General features: G+C 41.9%; 1 protein-coding gene across 10 annotated transcripts in view; it reads left to right on the top strand.

Moving 5' to 3' along the window:
• Positions 1-16,080, top strand: part of SVIL (supervillin) — a 267,829-nt gene that overhangs the window by 113,836 nt on the left and 137,913 nt on the right. For 5 of the 10 annotated variants that reach the window (XM_053572485.1, XM_053572483.1, XM_053572486.1 and 2 more), the window contains exon 1: positions 3,441-3,577. The exons of 3 other annotated variants lie outside the window; for them this stretch is intronic. In XM_053572485.1, coding sequence (XP_053428460.1) covers positions 3,562-3,577 — 16 coding nt within the window. In that variant the 5' untranslated portion in view covers positions 3,441-3,561. Of the gene's footprint in view, positions 1-3,440; positions 3,578-16,080 lie in introns of those variants that run through there. 2 more of the 10 variants (XM_053572491.1, XM_053572490.1) reach the window with 1 other exon arrangement.

Here is a 16,080-nt window from a genome sequence, read left to right as displayed (position 1 = left end):
TTTGGCCGAGGCTGGATTTGAACCCGTCACCTCCGGCATATGGGACCGGTGCTCTACCCCTTTGAGCCACAGGCGCCGCCCTTGTCTTGGTATTTTAATGGGAGAATTTTCTAAGTTAATATTTTTGTGCACGTAGCCTCTCTCTGGCTAATGTGAGAGCGGAAGATGATTTCTATAACTAATGAGTTCAAATTAAAAAAGAAGAAGAAGACCAACAGCTAACTCAGGGCAGGCCAAAATTGTTTTTGCAGAAAAGTTGTATTTCTGTTGGCCACTGGAAATGACGTTTTTTTTTGAACAGATGTTTTTAAACTGTGGTTCATGAACAGGCTTTAGAAGGTTAGATAGAATATCTCCTAAAAACTGAAAAAGAAAACTTTTTTTTTTGAAAGCTCATTTAGTGGAGAACATCCATTCTTTTTACTTTTCTTACAAGGGGCTGTGACTCAAAAAAAGGCAACACTTAACAATGAAGCAACACTTTTTGAGAAATGTGTCATTCAGCGATTCCCTCGTGGTGTAAAGGTCATAGAATGTTACTTCTAACCTCCTCACCTGGAGGCTCTAACCTACTGCACACCTAGGCTCTATGGTACAGCCATTATCATCTAGGGGACCACAGTCCTATAGCCTGTGTGTGGTTAACCGTTGACCAAAATGTCATTATGCAGCTTTTGACTATATTTATAGAGAAAAGAGGGTCTCAGAAATGCCTGGGGTCTCTAGATGGTGTCTGGCTGAACCTCAGAGCTCTTCAGAGGGCCCTGTCCAGTGAAGTAAGGTCAGGGCAGCTTGTGGGTCTGGGCCAACACTGCCCAATAGAATGGGACAATCTTGGTTGATGGGAGTGTTCTCTAATTGGTGCTGTTGGGTAGCCACTGAGTGCTTGGAAATGTGGCAAGTGCCACCAAGGGATTGGGCTTTACCGTTGATGTCATTCTAATTAGTCCAGTTTGGCCAGGGCCGGGTTTGAACCGCCATCCTTGGTATATGGGGCCGGCACCCTACTCACTGAGCTACAGGTGCCACCCCTCTAATTAGTCCAAATTGCAGTAGCCCTATGTGTTGGATAGAGAAGAACCAGGGAAAGGGGATTTATACTTTATGCGTCTGTCAATGGGACAACAGCGCCATGTAATTTGCCATGCTTGGAGTACAGAAGAAAAGTTTAAAATTTTGTGTTTTGTAAGTGAATTTGAAGCTTGTTACATCAGGGGAAATTTTGTTATGGATTCCCCATTCTTTCCACCAGAGCAAACATATGCGCCCTGGTACACGCGCGTCGCGCACACACACACACACACACACACACACGCACACACACACACACAAGGTACAGGTTCACAGTAGGCTCTTCGTGGCCCTGAACACATTAGATGTGCAATTCCACATTTTATTTTTCTTTGTTTGAGGCGGAGTCTCACTCTGTCACCCTGGGTAGAGTGCCATGGCATCCTAGCTAACAGCAACCTCAAACTCTTGGGCTCAAGTGATCCTCTTGCCTCGGCCTCCCGAGTAGCTAGGGCTAAAGGTGCCCACCAACATGCCCGGCTGGTTTTTCTGTTTTGTAGAGATGGGGTCTTGCTCTTGCTCAGGCTGGTCTCAAACTCCTGAGCTCAAGCAATCCACCTGTCTTGGACTCTCAGAGTGCTGGGATTATTTATAAGCATGAGCCAACGCCCCAGGCCTCAATCCCACATTTTTTAAATCACATATTCCAAAACCATGCTTTGCAGTCTTACCATCACTGGTAACACTGAGTCACGTCCTCAAGCTAACCTCACAAGGCAGCTCTTGCAAAGTGAGCGGTTTGCATGGAGGCTTTGAAATCAGGGCCAAGGTGGCTGCAGGTGGGGGCGGGGAGGGATTTCAGTTCTCTAACTTGTTGTCAGCACACCCCGTGACTGCTTTGCTGTTCTTTCCTACGTTTGCCTTTTGGCTTCAGATCATGGGCTTTAAAATTAGTGTAAGCGGTCTTTTGTTTATTTTTAACTTTTTAAAACTTATAGATATAAACTAAAGTTGTGCTTTGGGAGGTAGGGCTGTGATGTGTGTGATGAGGACGCTCTTCTATGGTGATGGCTTGTGTGAGAACTTGTTCTCCTTACCAAGCGAACCATACTAAATACTCATCATTTATTTATTCATTTGGGTTATTTTTGCGTACCTGCTGTGGCTATTAAAGACACTGGCATTTTCTCCCCACGTGTCTGCAGCTCACATACCTCTGACGGTTTAGAATGTGCGTGGAGTCGGGGCGTGACTGTAAAGACACTACCCATGTGCTCCTCTACAAGTCACTTAACCTCCCAGAGAGTTTTCTCACCTGAAAAATGAGGTATTAGTCCACACCATCTAGAAGTTTCTTTGCTGCTGCCAAATCTCAGGTGTGTGTCAGTGTATGTATGGGTGTGTGCATTCGATTTTTCCTCCTAACTTTTGTTACTAAAATGAACCCACAATGGAAGAGGATGAGAATGGACCATGTAGGACATGCAGAGCTGAAGGGGGGATGTTAGGATGGAGAGGGCCAGGCTGGCTGGTGGGGCTAGACCTTCAAGGTTGTAGACTTCCCCCCTCCCCATAACCCCACAGCCCAGGTTGTGGTTGTGATGTCTTTTGGAGGCCTGCTGAATACTGAAATCTGATATTTGACCATCATTTCACTTTATGGAGAGAGACTATTTCAGAGTGAGTTGCTGCTCTTTTCTTCTCTGTTATCTTTGTTTATGCTCTCGTGGCAGTGACCGCAGTGGCAGTCCCGCTCCCATGTGCCAGGCCTTCCCCTCTCTGCCTCTGCATCCTCCCCCTCTGTCTGCAATGTCCTCCCTGCCAACCCACAGGGCTCCCCAGCCTCCTGGAGCTCACTGCCTTGGTGGGGAAATTCCCTTTGGGATTAAGCCTTCCCCCTTTCAAGCACCCACAGCACTTTGGTAATTCTGAGCAGGCCTCTAGAACATACTAGTGTCCTTGTGTGTAGAATAACATGAACAGATGGGATCATTCTCCACTGCATTTCTTTTCAACTAAAATGAACTGAATGGATGAAAGAGAGTTTTCCAGAAGTACAAGACTTGCCTGTTTCCTACAAGAATGTAGAACTCTGTTATTAAACACACAGAATATGAAGGCAGGGGGGAGGCCTCACGTCCCCCATTTCACCCTTGCCTCAAGAGTAGATGAATAAATGGGCTGAATCAGATTAGGTGACTATGTAGCAGAAACAGTTTAGCTCAGCTGTTGAGCTGAATGGATGTGTTTAAAATAACCAAGGCAGTTGACTATCCCAGTTAGCACCTGACCTTATTTGGTCTCAGAAGAGTGGGTGAGTATTTAGGGTTACTATAAGGAGAGTTCTTTTCTTTCCATCTTTCTCCTTTCCTCTCTTTCCTTTCTTTTCCTTCTTCCTCTTCTTTCTTTCTCTCTCTTTCCTTCCCCTTTTCTTTTTCTCTTTCCTTCCCTATATTTTCCTCTTCCTCTATTTCTTCTATTTTCTCCTGTCTTCTTTCTCTTGTTTCCTCTTCCCTTTCCTCTTCGGCCAGTAAGTCAAGACCTAACAACATGGCCATGGATATCCGTAAGTTTTCCTGATTTTAATGTGTGCAATGATACTTTAAAAATCATATATGTTTATGTATATGTGTGCGTGTCTCCCCTTCACTTCTAAGAAAATTATAATTACATTCCAAAATGTCCATTACAAAGTCTTCTTTGTGGAATGAGGCTGTCATTTATTGTTGGAGTGAACTGGTCATCTTCCACTCTCTATTGACCTTGTTTCTGTATTATACACATCGGTGTGCATATGGATGAGTAAAAAACAAAAAAAGAAAAGCTACGGACATTTGTTTGAAACGTAGTTTGCCACTGATACCAAGGAAAAAATGAGGGCATGACATTCTAGTTTAATTTTAGGAGAGCAAAAATTAAAATCAAACCTCACCCTCTGCTTTGTTGTTTGTTAAATCAAATTTAAAATTAGAAAGGTGGTAATTCTCTGGCAGTTGTGACTTTCTAAGGGAAACCATATCATATTGTATGGGTGTTGTGTGGTGGCCTCTAAAAATAGAATTGCCACGAAGAGATAGACTTGGTCATCTGTCTTCATGGCTCAGTCCTGGGAAGTGGTGGGCTTCCAAAGTGGTGGCCGCTGCGACTGTACGACTCTTCTAAGGAGTGCTGAACACCAGCTCTGGCTGCATTCAGTTCATCTTTGGTCAAAGCTCTTTTGTTTTCAAAGCTAACTGCTGAAGAGTAAACACTCTTGACCCTGACCATAAATATTTGTCATCCATCTGGTTAGTGTCAGTTCTAACTGAACAAAATCATTGTGGCAGAAGAGTCATTAAAAGTTTGACAGCCCAACAAATTACACAAAATCCTGCACTTCACATCCCTGGTTTTTCTCACCCAAGCATCAACTGTGACCCATGGTTCATTTGAAACCATTTCTTCTCTGGTGTTGGAAAATCTCCTTGAACGTACATTCTTCTGCAAATGAAGTATATGTGGGAACATAAACATGGGTGACTGGAAATATACGTGTGTGCGTGTGTGTGTGTGTACACGCGTGTGTGTAGTATCGTCTGTCAATCCTCTGCACACTTCAAAAAGGATCATTCATTTTAAGAGTTTTCTAGTTTTAAGTTCTGGAGCATCTGACCATGACCATTATTCATCTTGTGTTTGATTATCTTTCCACTGAGGGATTTGATTGTTGGTTACCATTCTGGGCTACTTTAGTTAAAGCTACCTGGATCTTGAGTTGCCACATTTAGCACAAAATCATCACCCTCCCACCTGAATACAGGGCAGTGGAGCCCTTGGAGGCCATACCAAGTCAGTTGAAAGAGTGGGTTTGGGGCAGAGCCTATTGTCTTTGAAAATGCCCAGTAGTTCTCTGGGGTCTGCCTGGACCATCTGGATGGTCCCCCTTGAGTAGAACGAAGGCATTTGGGCTGTCAGTGGTTCAGAGGGTCCAGGCTGGGCCAGGCCTGGTGGATCTATGTAAGAAGCAGAGCAGAGGAAGGCTTGGGGGTCTGAACACGCTTTGACGTTTGCTTTGTGCAAAAAATCCAGAAAAAAATCCCACCTGAGGCTACAAAGGCCATGCCTCTCCTCTTTAGCAGGGTCTGGTTTTGTCAGGGATTTGGGAACAGCCTGTTGCAGTCAGAAAAGACAGTATTTTTCTTTCCATGGCTTTATGGCCATGGAGTAAAACTTGAATTTGACAAACAATACAATAAATCCCCCTTCTCCCAAGAATTATGAGTTGAGGTCTTGATTCTTCATGTGAACTGTGTGCAGCTGTTGGGTTTTTAGCTCTTCACAGAGTTTTCCCTAAAATCAAACTCATTAAACATTCTCTGTTGCGAAGAGGGCTGGATTAGCCAACCTCGCTGGGAGAACATTCCTTTCCTGACTGTGTCATCAAGCCCCTTGCAAACAGTCCCATGTCTCCGTGATTTCTACCCCACAGCAGTGCCTGAAGATCCTTTCCTAAATATTGCTCCCTGATTGACTTCAGTTTAAATAGCCAGACAGCACTGCAGAGAACATCACGCGTGGGCCCGAACTCACACCTTTTGAAGATCTCGGTGCGTGAACGAATATTCTAGTGATCGTTTTATCACTAATTAGAGGCTGGCAGGACGTATTCATATGGCTCATGACAGTATAATGGTGACTGTTAGAGGACTAAAAAACCTCTTAACATTGTTCTAGGAGGCATCAGCCTTTTAATCAAATATCCCCATTTCCTGCAATGGCCAGATTTGTTGTTTCCTTTGTTCCATAGAGAGCAGCACAGGACTCATTTAAGAAAAGCCTAATCCGTGTTGAGAACATGGAGCCCACCATCATACCTTGGAGAGTCCACAGAAACCTCATGGTCACTGTCACCTCTTAGGAGCCCCCCTAGGAAGGGATGACTTTTACATACTTTATGGAGATTTTCTAGCTGTGGGCAGAAGTTCTTGATGTGAATTTGAGTGTTCTCTAGTTGACTTAGATTTCAATAGTCAGACAGTGTCGTGGTGAACATCGTGCCAATGCCCATTACATACCCCTGTTGAGGATCTTAGCACATGAAAAAATATTCTAGAACCAAACAAGTTGCAAGCCCTCCCCGTGGACCTGGCCTCAGGAAGAGGAAGAGCTTTTGCTTGCGTGTTCTCTGCGTGTACCATGGCTGTGAGCCGTACTCTGCCAGTTAAGGATTGGGCAAAAGAACTGACTATGATTTGAAATGTAATATAAAGCCTATCGTTCTTACGAGAAATACATGACCTGCGCTCATTTGTCAGGAAAGAAAGACTCTTGCTTTACCTTCTGAAGTTCAGTCTGGGGGCCTGATAAAAGTCAGATGAGCAGCAGAAAAGAATACAAAGTCTTAAGGATTTTTTATATGCTTGAGAGTTCACAGAAAAGAAGCGAAGCTCAAGCAGCTGGGCTTGAGAATTTACATGTCCTTCTTAATCAAGGAAAGAAGATTTAGGCTTTAAGAGATGATAAATTTAAGAGATGATAAATGGAAAGTGAGTAGGAATTAAACAGGGGGGACGAATGGAAGATAAGGGTTATTTTAGTAGTGTCTGTTTATGTGGGCTCATCTCTTTGGTGATAAGAGTTGCCCTCCTCTTCCTGGTGTGGGGGCAATGGGGGAGTCTGTGCAGAGGAAAGTTGGGCAGAGAACTCTTCTGTATTTGCTGATTCTTAGTTGCTCATAATAATCCTTATGTCAAAGGGGCCTGTTCAGGTTGGCATATCCCAGACCCCTTCACACTTTACATAAAAAACATCAGTGCAGTACAGTAAATCCTAACGTCAGATTCCCACATTTGCAATGTTAGATTTATTTATGGGGAATCTGCCTTGTATATCAGTTTATTGTGTATTTTATTTGATTTTGGAACAACTTGCACTCATATATTTGCCCATGAACTCCAGTGTTATAAAATAGGTTTACCCATTTTTGTCTTAAGAACAGAAATACAAGCCAGACATAATAGTTCATGCCTGTAATCCAAGCAGGATTGAGAGGCTGAGGCAGGTGGATTGCTTGAGTTCAGGAGTTCAAGACTAGCCTGAAAAAGAGTGAGATCCCATCTCTACTAAAAATAGAAAAACTAGCTAGGTGTTGTGGCAGATGCCTGTAGTCTCAGCTACTCAGGAGGCTGTAACAAGAGATCACTTGAGCCCGAGAGTCTGAGGTTGCTGTGATCTGTGATGCCACAGTGCACTACCCAAGTGACAGAGTGAGACAGAGAAAAAAAAAAGAAAGGACAGTGAAATAGTAACAATTTAATAAGCCACATGGCTGCATGCTGAAATAACCTTGAGTTGGTAAAGACTTAAATAAAAACGAAATTTGTTCTTTTGGGGAGACATATTGTTTAGATGGGGTGTTAAGTGATGTCATTGCAAACCGTATTGGAAAACAACCTTAGTTTGCACTTGCTAGGCCGAAATGAATGTGATTAGGTCAGTGTGGAAATTTGAAGTATGGTGAGCTTTCAGTTATTCTGAGAATAGGATATTTCAAACAGGCAGATATCTTTAAATGAATCTACACTGGGTTTGGGAAATGGTTTTGTTCTTCTTTTCAACATTACATCCGATAGTTAGGAACTTCTAACCATTACTGTCCCAATGCCTGGCACACAGCAGGTGCTCAATAAATATTTATGGAATGAAGAAATTAATGAACGGAACACACACACACACTCACTTGAATGAGCTGAAAGACTTGGAAGTAGAAAGAGCTGAAGGCCTGTTTGATTTTCTCATCTGTCAAACTCCCTAGTGAAAATTTGCTTTGTAACACTTCTGATTCATTCAAACCTTTTCCAGAAGCAAAGTAATTACATAGTTTTGTTTTAGACAGCTCCATTTTTTTTTTTTATATACTACAGGTGACAAGTCAGGAATAACCCGTTTTAGCTTTTAACAAAATGAGTAATTAAACGCAAAATGAAATTGAAATTGTATCTGTCATTTAATGCGGTGATATGCTGAGTTTGCTTTATAAATTGATGGGGAAAAATATGGTAAATAATGCACTATTGAATTTTAAGAAATAGCTGAGAGAATTAGGATAATTTAAAAAGATTTAGAAGTAAGGTGGCAAATGTCTAGAAAATTGTTTAATTAAAGCGAAAGCAAGTGAGATAAGATAAATCCTTAGATTGTGGTGTGATAGTTTTTTGTTTTTTTTTAAAGAGTAATTGATTGGTCTCTTTCTTAAATAGATGCTGTCATTTACCTTAAAAGTCTTACTAATTGGCTTGGCACCCATAGCACAGTGGTTACAGCACCAGCCACATACACCGAGGGTGATGGGTTTGAACCTGGCCTGGGCCTGCTAAACAACAATGACAATTGCAACGAAAAATAGCCAGGCACTGTGGCAGCTACTTGGGAGGCTGGGGCAAGAGAATTGCTTAAGTCCAAAAGTTTGAAGTTGCTGTGAGCTGTGAGGCCATGGCACTCTACTAAGGGCGACATAGTGAGACACTGTCTCAAAAAAAAAACTCTTACTAACCTGATGTCTGACCGTAGGCTTTTTTTCTGGCCCTGTTCATATTCCACCACTTTTAGTTACTACCAGTATTAGCGTGGGCAGATAACTTAACCTCTGCCTCAGTTTCCTCATCTGTAAACTGGGAATAATAACAGGATATACCACATAGGGTCATTACGCAGATCACATGAGAGCAGCATTTGCCACATGACCCTTGTTTATTGAATAATGATGATTAATATTAATCCTCATTAGGATAAAAATGATTCCTGGGTTTTATTTTTGGACTTAAGCTGGAAAGATATTTTTTAAACTAACATTTTATTGTAATTTTTTTTTTGTAACTTTGGTTTTAAAAGTAGATGATGCGAGGTGGCGCCTGTGGCTCAGTGAGTAGGGCGCCGGCCCCATATGCCGAGGGTGGCGGGTTCAAACCCAGCCCCGGCCAAACTGCAACAAAAAAATAGCCGGGCGTTGTGGCGGGCGCCTGTAGTCCCAGCTACTCGGGAGGCTGAGGCAAGAGAATCGCGTAAGCCCAGGAGTTGGAGGTTGCTGTGAGCTGTGTGACGCCACGGCACTCTACCGAGGGCGGTACAGTGAGACTCTGTCTCTACAAAAAAAAAAAAAAAAAAAGTAGATGATGCGAGGCTGTGATTTACATGAGGAAATGAGTTAATATGCTTTAATTTTGTAAATGGCTTAAAAATGGTTTATCTTGGTAGCAATAAGAGAAAATTCCTCCTCCTGATGACTTAGTGGCCATTCCAAAGCCAGTTTCATGACAAGGGTAAGCTGAGTGCCTAAGTAACAATCTGCAGCTGTTTCACAACCATCTTATACATCCCACAAGGAGAAAGAGAAACTTTCCTACTAACGTGGAGTTGGTTGGGTTTTTGGAACTCATAAATAATAGGATTATCTGGATATTAGTGCCCTTAGACGGGTCCTCTAAAACATACATAAAAGAAGAGAATATTCTTCTGGTTGCAGTGTTGAACTGTGGATAGATATCTTCATATTGATGCCTTGAAGGGAAGTTCTGCATTAATTGAAATATTTCAACTAGAGCCATATAACTATGGGTTTGGAACAGATCATAATTCACCATGGGGATTGTTTTTCAAACTGAATGATCACTACCATTGTTTGATAAAGCTCTTGAAAAAATAGTTTGCTGGAACCCACCCAGGCTTATTCATTCATAGCCAGAGGATGGGGATCATATACCTCTCCCAAGCAATTCTGATGTGCAATATGGGGGGGGAGGGATCACTGTCATTGGCCACCCATCCCTCCCTCTATAGCATCTTAGTCCAATATCATCCCGCTGCCCCCCTCACATGAAGGAACACACCCATCAGAAAAGCTTTGTGAGCATTATTGGAATTGTCCTGTATAGCAGCAGTCCCCAACTTTTGGGCACCAGAGACCAGTTTCATGGAAGATAATTTTTCCACAGACAGGGTGGGGAGAGATGATGGTTTTGTGACAACTTAAATGCATTGCTTCACCTCAGATCATCAGGCATTAGATTCTCATAAGAGTGTGCAACCTAGATCCCTGGAGTGCCCAGTTTACAGTAGGGTTTGCACTCCTACAAGAATCTAATGCTGCTGCTGATCTGATAGGAGGCAGAGCTTAAGTGGTGATGGGAACTATGGGGAACGGCTGTAAATACAGATGAAGCTTTGCCTGACGGCTCACCTCCTCTTGGGTGGCCCAGTTCCTAACAGGCCATGGACTGGTACCTTAGCCGTATAGTCCAGACATTTGTGACTAGAAAAAACACACTTATTAAGGATCTAAAGATATTAAAAAAATTTTTTCCTTTACTAAGATTTTTTTTCCCTTAACTGCATAATGTCAATCTCTTAGAAAAATCACATTTAAAATCCAAGAGGACTCATAATGTCCTCTTCTTATTTTTCCTGAGCCTAAAGCTCCAGAGCTGTTGATTGAAAAGACAAATTACTTGTCGGGATGTGGCGTACTTGGGCACAGCAACTAGGGATGACGTTGCTGCTCCCAGTGCTGTACTCACAAGGAGAGAGATCATTTGTCAGTGTGTGAGTGATTCTGTTGTAATCCTGCCCAGATCGTGGAAGGGCTCACTTCCATCACTGCTATCATGGATGACATAAAAAATGGTCAGTCATTTTATTGCCTGATGTCACTACCAACACACAAGCAGCTGCAAGGGAGGGAATGGAGAGCAGAAAACTCTAAATTATTTTCCCTGAGAATAACTGGAAAGAGGGGATTGATTACCTCTCTGCTGGCCATTGAGAACCCGTAGTCATTTGAACTGTCCATAGCACTTCTCTGACTCCCTGGGGTCCTTTACAGATGACTTCACCACCTGACTGGCACACACATGCCATGTGGGGTGGGGTTGAAGCAGATTTTCTTCTTATTTGTAATGGGAAGAAGAGATGAGAATTGATTTTTTTTTTTTTCTGGGACAGCTGAGAAAGTGAGTTTTGCCAGCATCTGGGCTACCCCCTAGGGTAGACAGAATATTTCTAGAGAAAAATGAGCCAACATCTTGCTAACAGATTTCACACCTTTCCAAATCCCCACCCCTCCCACTGGGCCATTAAGTATCTCCTGGAGCTTAGTGTCCATGGCATGAGAGATTCTCGCCCTTGTTCTGGCATGGCCCCTTTTTCTTAAAATATCTATATGTAACCTTGAACCTCTAGGCTGCCCCAGGTGTGGGGGTTTCAAAGAACCAGCTGGCTCTAGTCACCTTGAAGGACTCACTGTGAGTTCTGACTGGTTGAGAGCAGAGATTCTCCAAGTGACGGATTTGCTTCTGAGACATTCCTTTTCCCCTTCAGCAAGATTCTACAGATGTGTGGCCTTGCCTGCCTCGTAACCACCTCTAGCATCAATCAACCCTATGTTGATACCCCTTGAATTCAGATGTCTCCACCTTTGACATTAGTTTGTTCCCTGTTCCTCCCCCAAATATTTCAGGATGTTATAAAATAATCAGGGGGTGTCCAAGCTGTGGCCTTTGGGCTGCATGTGGATTTTTTTTGAGGACTATTTTGCTTATTTGTGGTGTCTGATATTGCAGAAATTATGCACGGCTCTTTTATTTTTGCTCATCAGCTCTCATTAGTGTTTGGGTACTTAATGTGTGGCCCAAGACAATTCTTTTTCTTCCAATGTGAGGCAGGGAAGCCAAAAGGTTGGATACACCTGACCTATCATAAGTCATACGAGCACTCCTATAGAACTAAACCACGCCTCATGTCACATCCAGTCCAGGCTTGTGAGCAGTTGGGATATCCACTTGACATGTGCCAGCAGTCCTTCTTCTTGGTCCCTATCTGAGACAAGCTGGAGCATCCAACCCATCTGAAAACAGATCAAGCCTCTAAAAAGAGGGGCTTTCAAGTGTTGTTAGAAATTTTTTCAAAATGGGAAGGAGCAGTAGACTAAAGACAAAGCAAAATTACTTCTCAACAAACAAAATTAAACCAAGAATTGGGTAAGGCATAAGGGGACGGCAAGATTGTAGACTGTGCAGCAGGTGGGTTGGTAGATTGTGCGTCAAGGATAACAGTTGACTGAGAAAGAAGCAGGTGCCACTCCCCATGGGCACTAAGTGAATGGGATCTAAGCATTACTTATTGTTATCCAGAAAGGCCAAAAGAAATCAAGATGATTCATGTGAGGAGAACAAAATAGCATCCACAACAAATATGAAGTGGCTGATGGCTCTGTGCGCACAGGTGAACCGGACATTTTTATGACCAAGCTATGCATTGAGTACCAGAGAGCCTCCTTGGGTAGCTCGGAAACTCATAGCTGAGGGCACACACAAATAATCACAATTTGATGAACGCTGAGTCGTGAGAGTTGAGGAATAATAGGTTCTGGAAGTCCAGGAAGGTTTCAAAGGCAGAAAGGATGGGTAGGATTTGGTAAGTGGGAAGATGGAGTTGATGGGTGGGAGGGAAAGACAAATGAAGCCAGAATGAATAGAGCTCATCTGTGTAGTGGAGAGCCTTAATCACGAGACAAGTGGTATGGGTTTGTGGGTGATGGCAAACCTTAGGGGTTTGGAATAGGACAGGTGCTCGTGGCCACGTGGAGGAGGAGGCCATCAGGTCTTGAACTCTGATGATGGCAGCAGGAAGAGAAAGGGAGGGCTGAGGGAAGAATAACCCAGGTTGAAGGACTGATTGGATATAGAGATCTGCAAGAATCCAGTGGGACAAACCACTCAGATTGACAGGGAGCTGCAGGATATAAATGAGCAAAGGCGGGGGTCACTCAGCATCACAGAGAAGAGCTTGTTGCATCCTCACCAGTCACAGTCAGCAGAAAAGCAGGCTGAATGTGGTGTCCTCACAGAGAATTTTGCCACAGAGGTGACCACCAAACCTACCTCAGCCTCCTGTGCCCTTCTCACAATAGAGAAACTGACCCTGACCATCTGGCCATCGGGAGGACACCTGGAGGCAGGGAGTGGGATATTTGGCCGGTGGGACGGCAGGAGGTAGAGAGTCTGATACTCAGAATGACTTTGAAATGCAGTGTTGAGTGTTGAGGGCCTTTCATGGGAAACCACAATTACTGGGTGGATGCGTGTCTTGCAGTATAGTTAGTCATGTAGCAAATTCTTTGCTGCATATCTGAGAGAGTTTAGCTTCCTTAAAAGCTTGGCAGACGAGAAAGAAACTCACAGCTCCCAGAGTTCGCTTCTTCACAGCTGGTTCATGGCTTCTGCTTACTCCAGATTCCCACCTCCTTGAACCCTCCTGGTGAATGGTATGGGAGTGAGGATGGGGAGGTTTTGAGCTGCCTTGACCTGGTCCCAACTCAATGCCCTGGTTGTCACAGCACAGGTGAGTGAGGCCTCTGGGCATCTATTTAGGCAGAGAAGCAAAAACTTGATACAACCGCCCATTCAAAAACTTTAGAAGAGGCTGGACACAGTGGCTAATGACTGTAATCCTAGCACTCTGGGAGGCCAAGGTTGGTAGATCCCTTGAGCTCAGGAGTTCGAGACCAGCCCAAGCAAGATCAAGACCCCTGTCTCTACTAAAAATAGAAAAAACTAGCCTAGCATAGCCTGTAGTCCCAACTATTTGGGAGGCTGAAGCAGAAGGATCCCTTGAACTAGGAGTTTGAGGTTGCTGTGAGTTACAATGATGCCGGGGCACTCTAACCAGGGTGACAGAGTTAAGACTCTGATGAAAAAAAAAAAAGAAAAAAGGGAAGGAAGGAAGGAAGAAAAGAAAGGAAGAAACAAAAAAAAATTAGAGGAAGAAAAGACCACATTTTCTACAGTAACAACATGGGTTCAATGCCAAAGGATCAATTTACTGTGAACCTTGTAAAATCTCTGGATAGACAATTGTAAAACACTACTAAAGAACACAAAAAGGAATTTGAAAAAAAAAATCATGTTCTAGAATAGGAAAATTCAAGATTGTTAATATATGAATTTGTCCTGAGTTAATTTATTAAATTTAATACATTCCCAATAAAATACCAAACATTTAAAAAAATTAGACAAGTAGATTCTAAAGTTCACACTGATAAATAAATAAGAGCTACTAGTTATTAAGTACATTACTCAGCCTGAATAATTAAAATAATGTGGTACTGGTGAGTGAATAAATAGGACAGTGAAATAGATTAGAAATCCAGAAATAGTCCAAAATATTTATAGGAATAAATAAATGAGCAGAAAAGGTCATTTAAAATCAATGAAGAAAAATGGACTACCCAATAAATGTTAGGAAAACTCTGTAACCATATGAAAGACTAAATAAATTATACCATACACCCAGATAAATTTCTAATAGATCAAATATTTCCATAGTTAAGTGGTATCAAAAGTGAAAACACAGATGCATCATTATCTAAAGAAACCAACTGCAAAAATACATTTTTGAGGCAATTGCTAAAAATTGAATATAGATCAAGCATTAGATGATAACAAATAGCGTTGTTAATTTTGGTACATGTAATAATAGCACTATCATTTTGTACAGAAAATAGCCATAATTTTTAAATGCATATTGAAGTATATAGTGGTAAAATAATTTGGCATCTTGGGTTTTAAATAACTTTAAAATAACTCTGTAGAAAAAAGAGGGGAGAGAGAAAGAGAGAAAAAAGAAATATGGCAAAACCTTGAGAGCTATTGAATTTAGGTGGTAGATGTGGGGGGGTTATTATAGTATTGTCTCTATATAGATTCAAATTTTTTTGAAATCAAAAAAAATCAAGAACCATAGCTGTGGATTTGACAGATCTGTTAACTGATTTAGAATTCAGAAAACATGAAAGAAAAGATAAATAAAAATTAACTATGCACACACACATACTAAGTATTGGAAACTACAGTGCATCTATAAAGAATCAAAGATGCTGTGTAGCTATATGGGAAGATCTCCAAAGAACATGTATTTGTTCCTTATATATATTTTGCATACTTGTATATAAATAAGTACAGTAGAACCTCTGTAAGTTGACCACCCAAGGATCTGTAACAAATTGGACTTCCCAAACTATAACATGTGGATGTGGTCAACATAAGTAACCAGGCCTACTGTACTGATAACATACACGTGGTGCATGTCTGGTCTATGAAAATTAGGGCAACTTAAGGAGGTGGTCAGTGTAGAGAGGTGATCAACTCTGTTTATCTGTGTTTGCTTGCCTAAGGAAACTCTGTAAGAATAGACAAGAAGCTAATATAGTTAGTCATCTGCCCCCTTATCCTCTGGAAGTATGTTCTAAGATACACACCCCACCCGTGGTGGATTCCTGATTTCACATTTAATTCTGAACCTTGTATACGCTCATATCCTACGTTTTTTTCCATACTGTACATAGTTACCTATGATAAAGCTTAATTTATAGAGTACACAGTAAGAGATTAACAACAATAACTAATAATACCTTGCCTCCTGTCTGGTGGGAAGGTCCTAGGCTGCATGGCCCTCAGGGCTGAGTGCTTCATTCATGCAGTTTTTTTCTTACTGGAATTCTCGACTTTGGACATAGCCCTATGGTCTATTTCATGAAACCTCTTCTCAGACCAATTTTCTAAATGTATATTGAGGAAAAAATAAAGCTATTGATTTTTCTTAAGGTAAAAAAATAAATAAAATAAAATAGAACAATTATAATGATCTACAGTAATAAAAGTTTTATGAATGAAGTCTCTCTCTCTCTCAAAATATCTTATTGTAGTACAGCCTGGGAAAGGGAAGGTTTGGATAGGAGGAACCACTGCAGTTGGCGACACGTGAATGCGGAAGGAGACTGGATATTTCATCGTGAACTTGCTTGATTCAAGTACATGAATCAAGAAATTACATACATAAATTGGATTTTAAAAGACTGTACTGGGCTTATTATTTAATACATAGAGTCACCCTTGCAGATCACATCCTGGCTTTATGTATAACATCCATTAGCTGCCTAATTTTATATGAATGGAATAAAATTCCAAAAATAACACGTCATTTGAAAACATATGCCTTAGGTGCCCATTAAATGTTCTTTTCAATATCTGTTTTGTTCAG

The sequence above is a fragment of the Nycticebus coucang genome, chromosome 20 (assembly GCF_027406575.1).
Source record: "Nycticebus coucang isolate mNycCou1 chromosome 20, mNycCou1.pri, whole genome shotgun sequence".
In the NCBI taxonomy this organism is placed as follows: Eukaryota; Metazoa; Chordata; class Mammalia; order Primates; family Lorisidae; genus Nycticebus; species Nycticebus coucang.
Note: the sequence above shows the minus strand (reverse complement) of the source record. Positions and strands in the feature narration are given on the sequence as shown.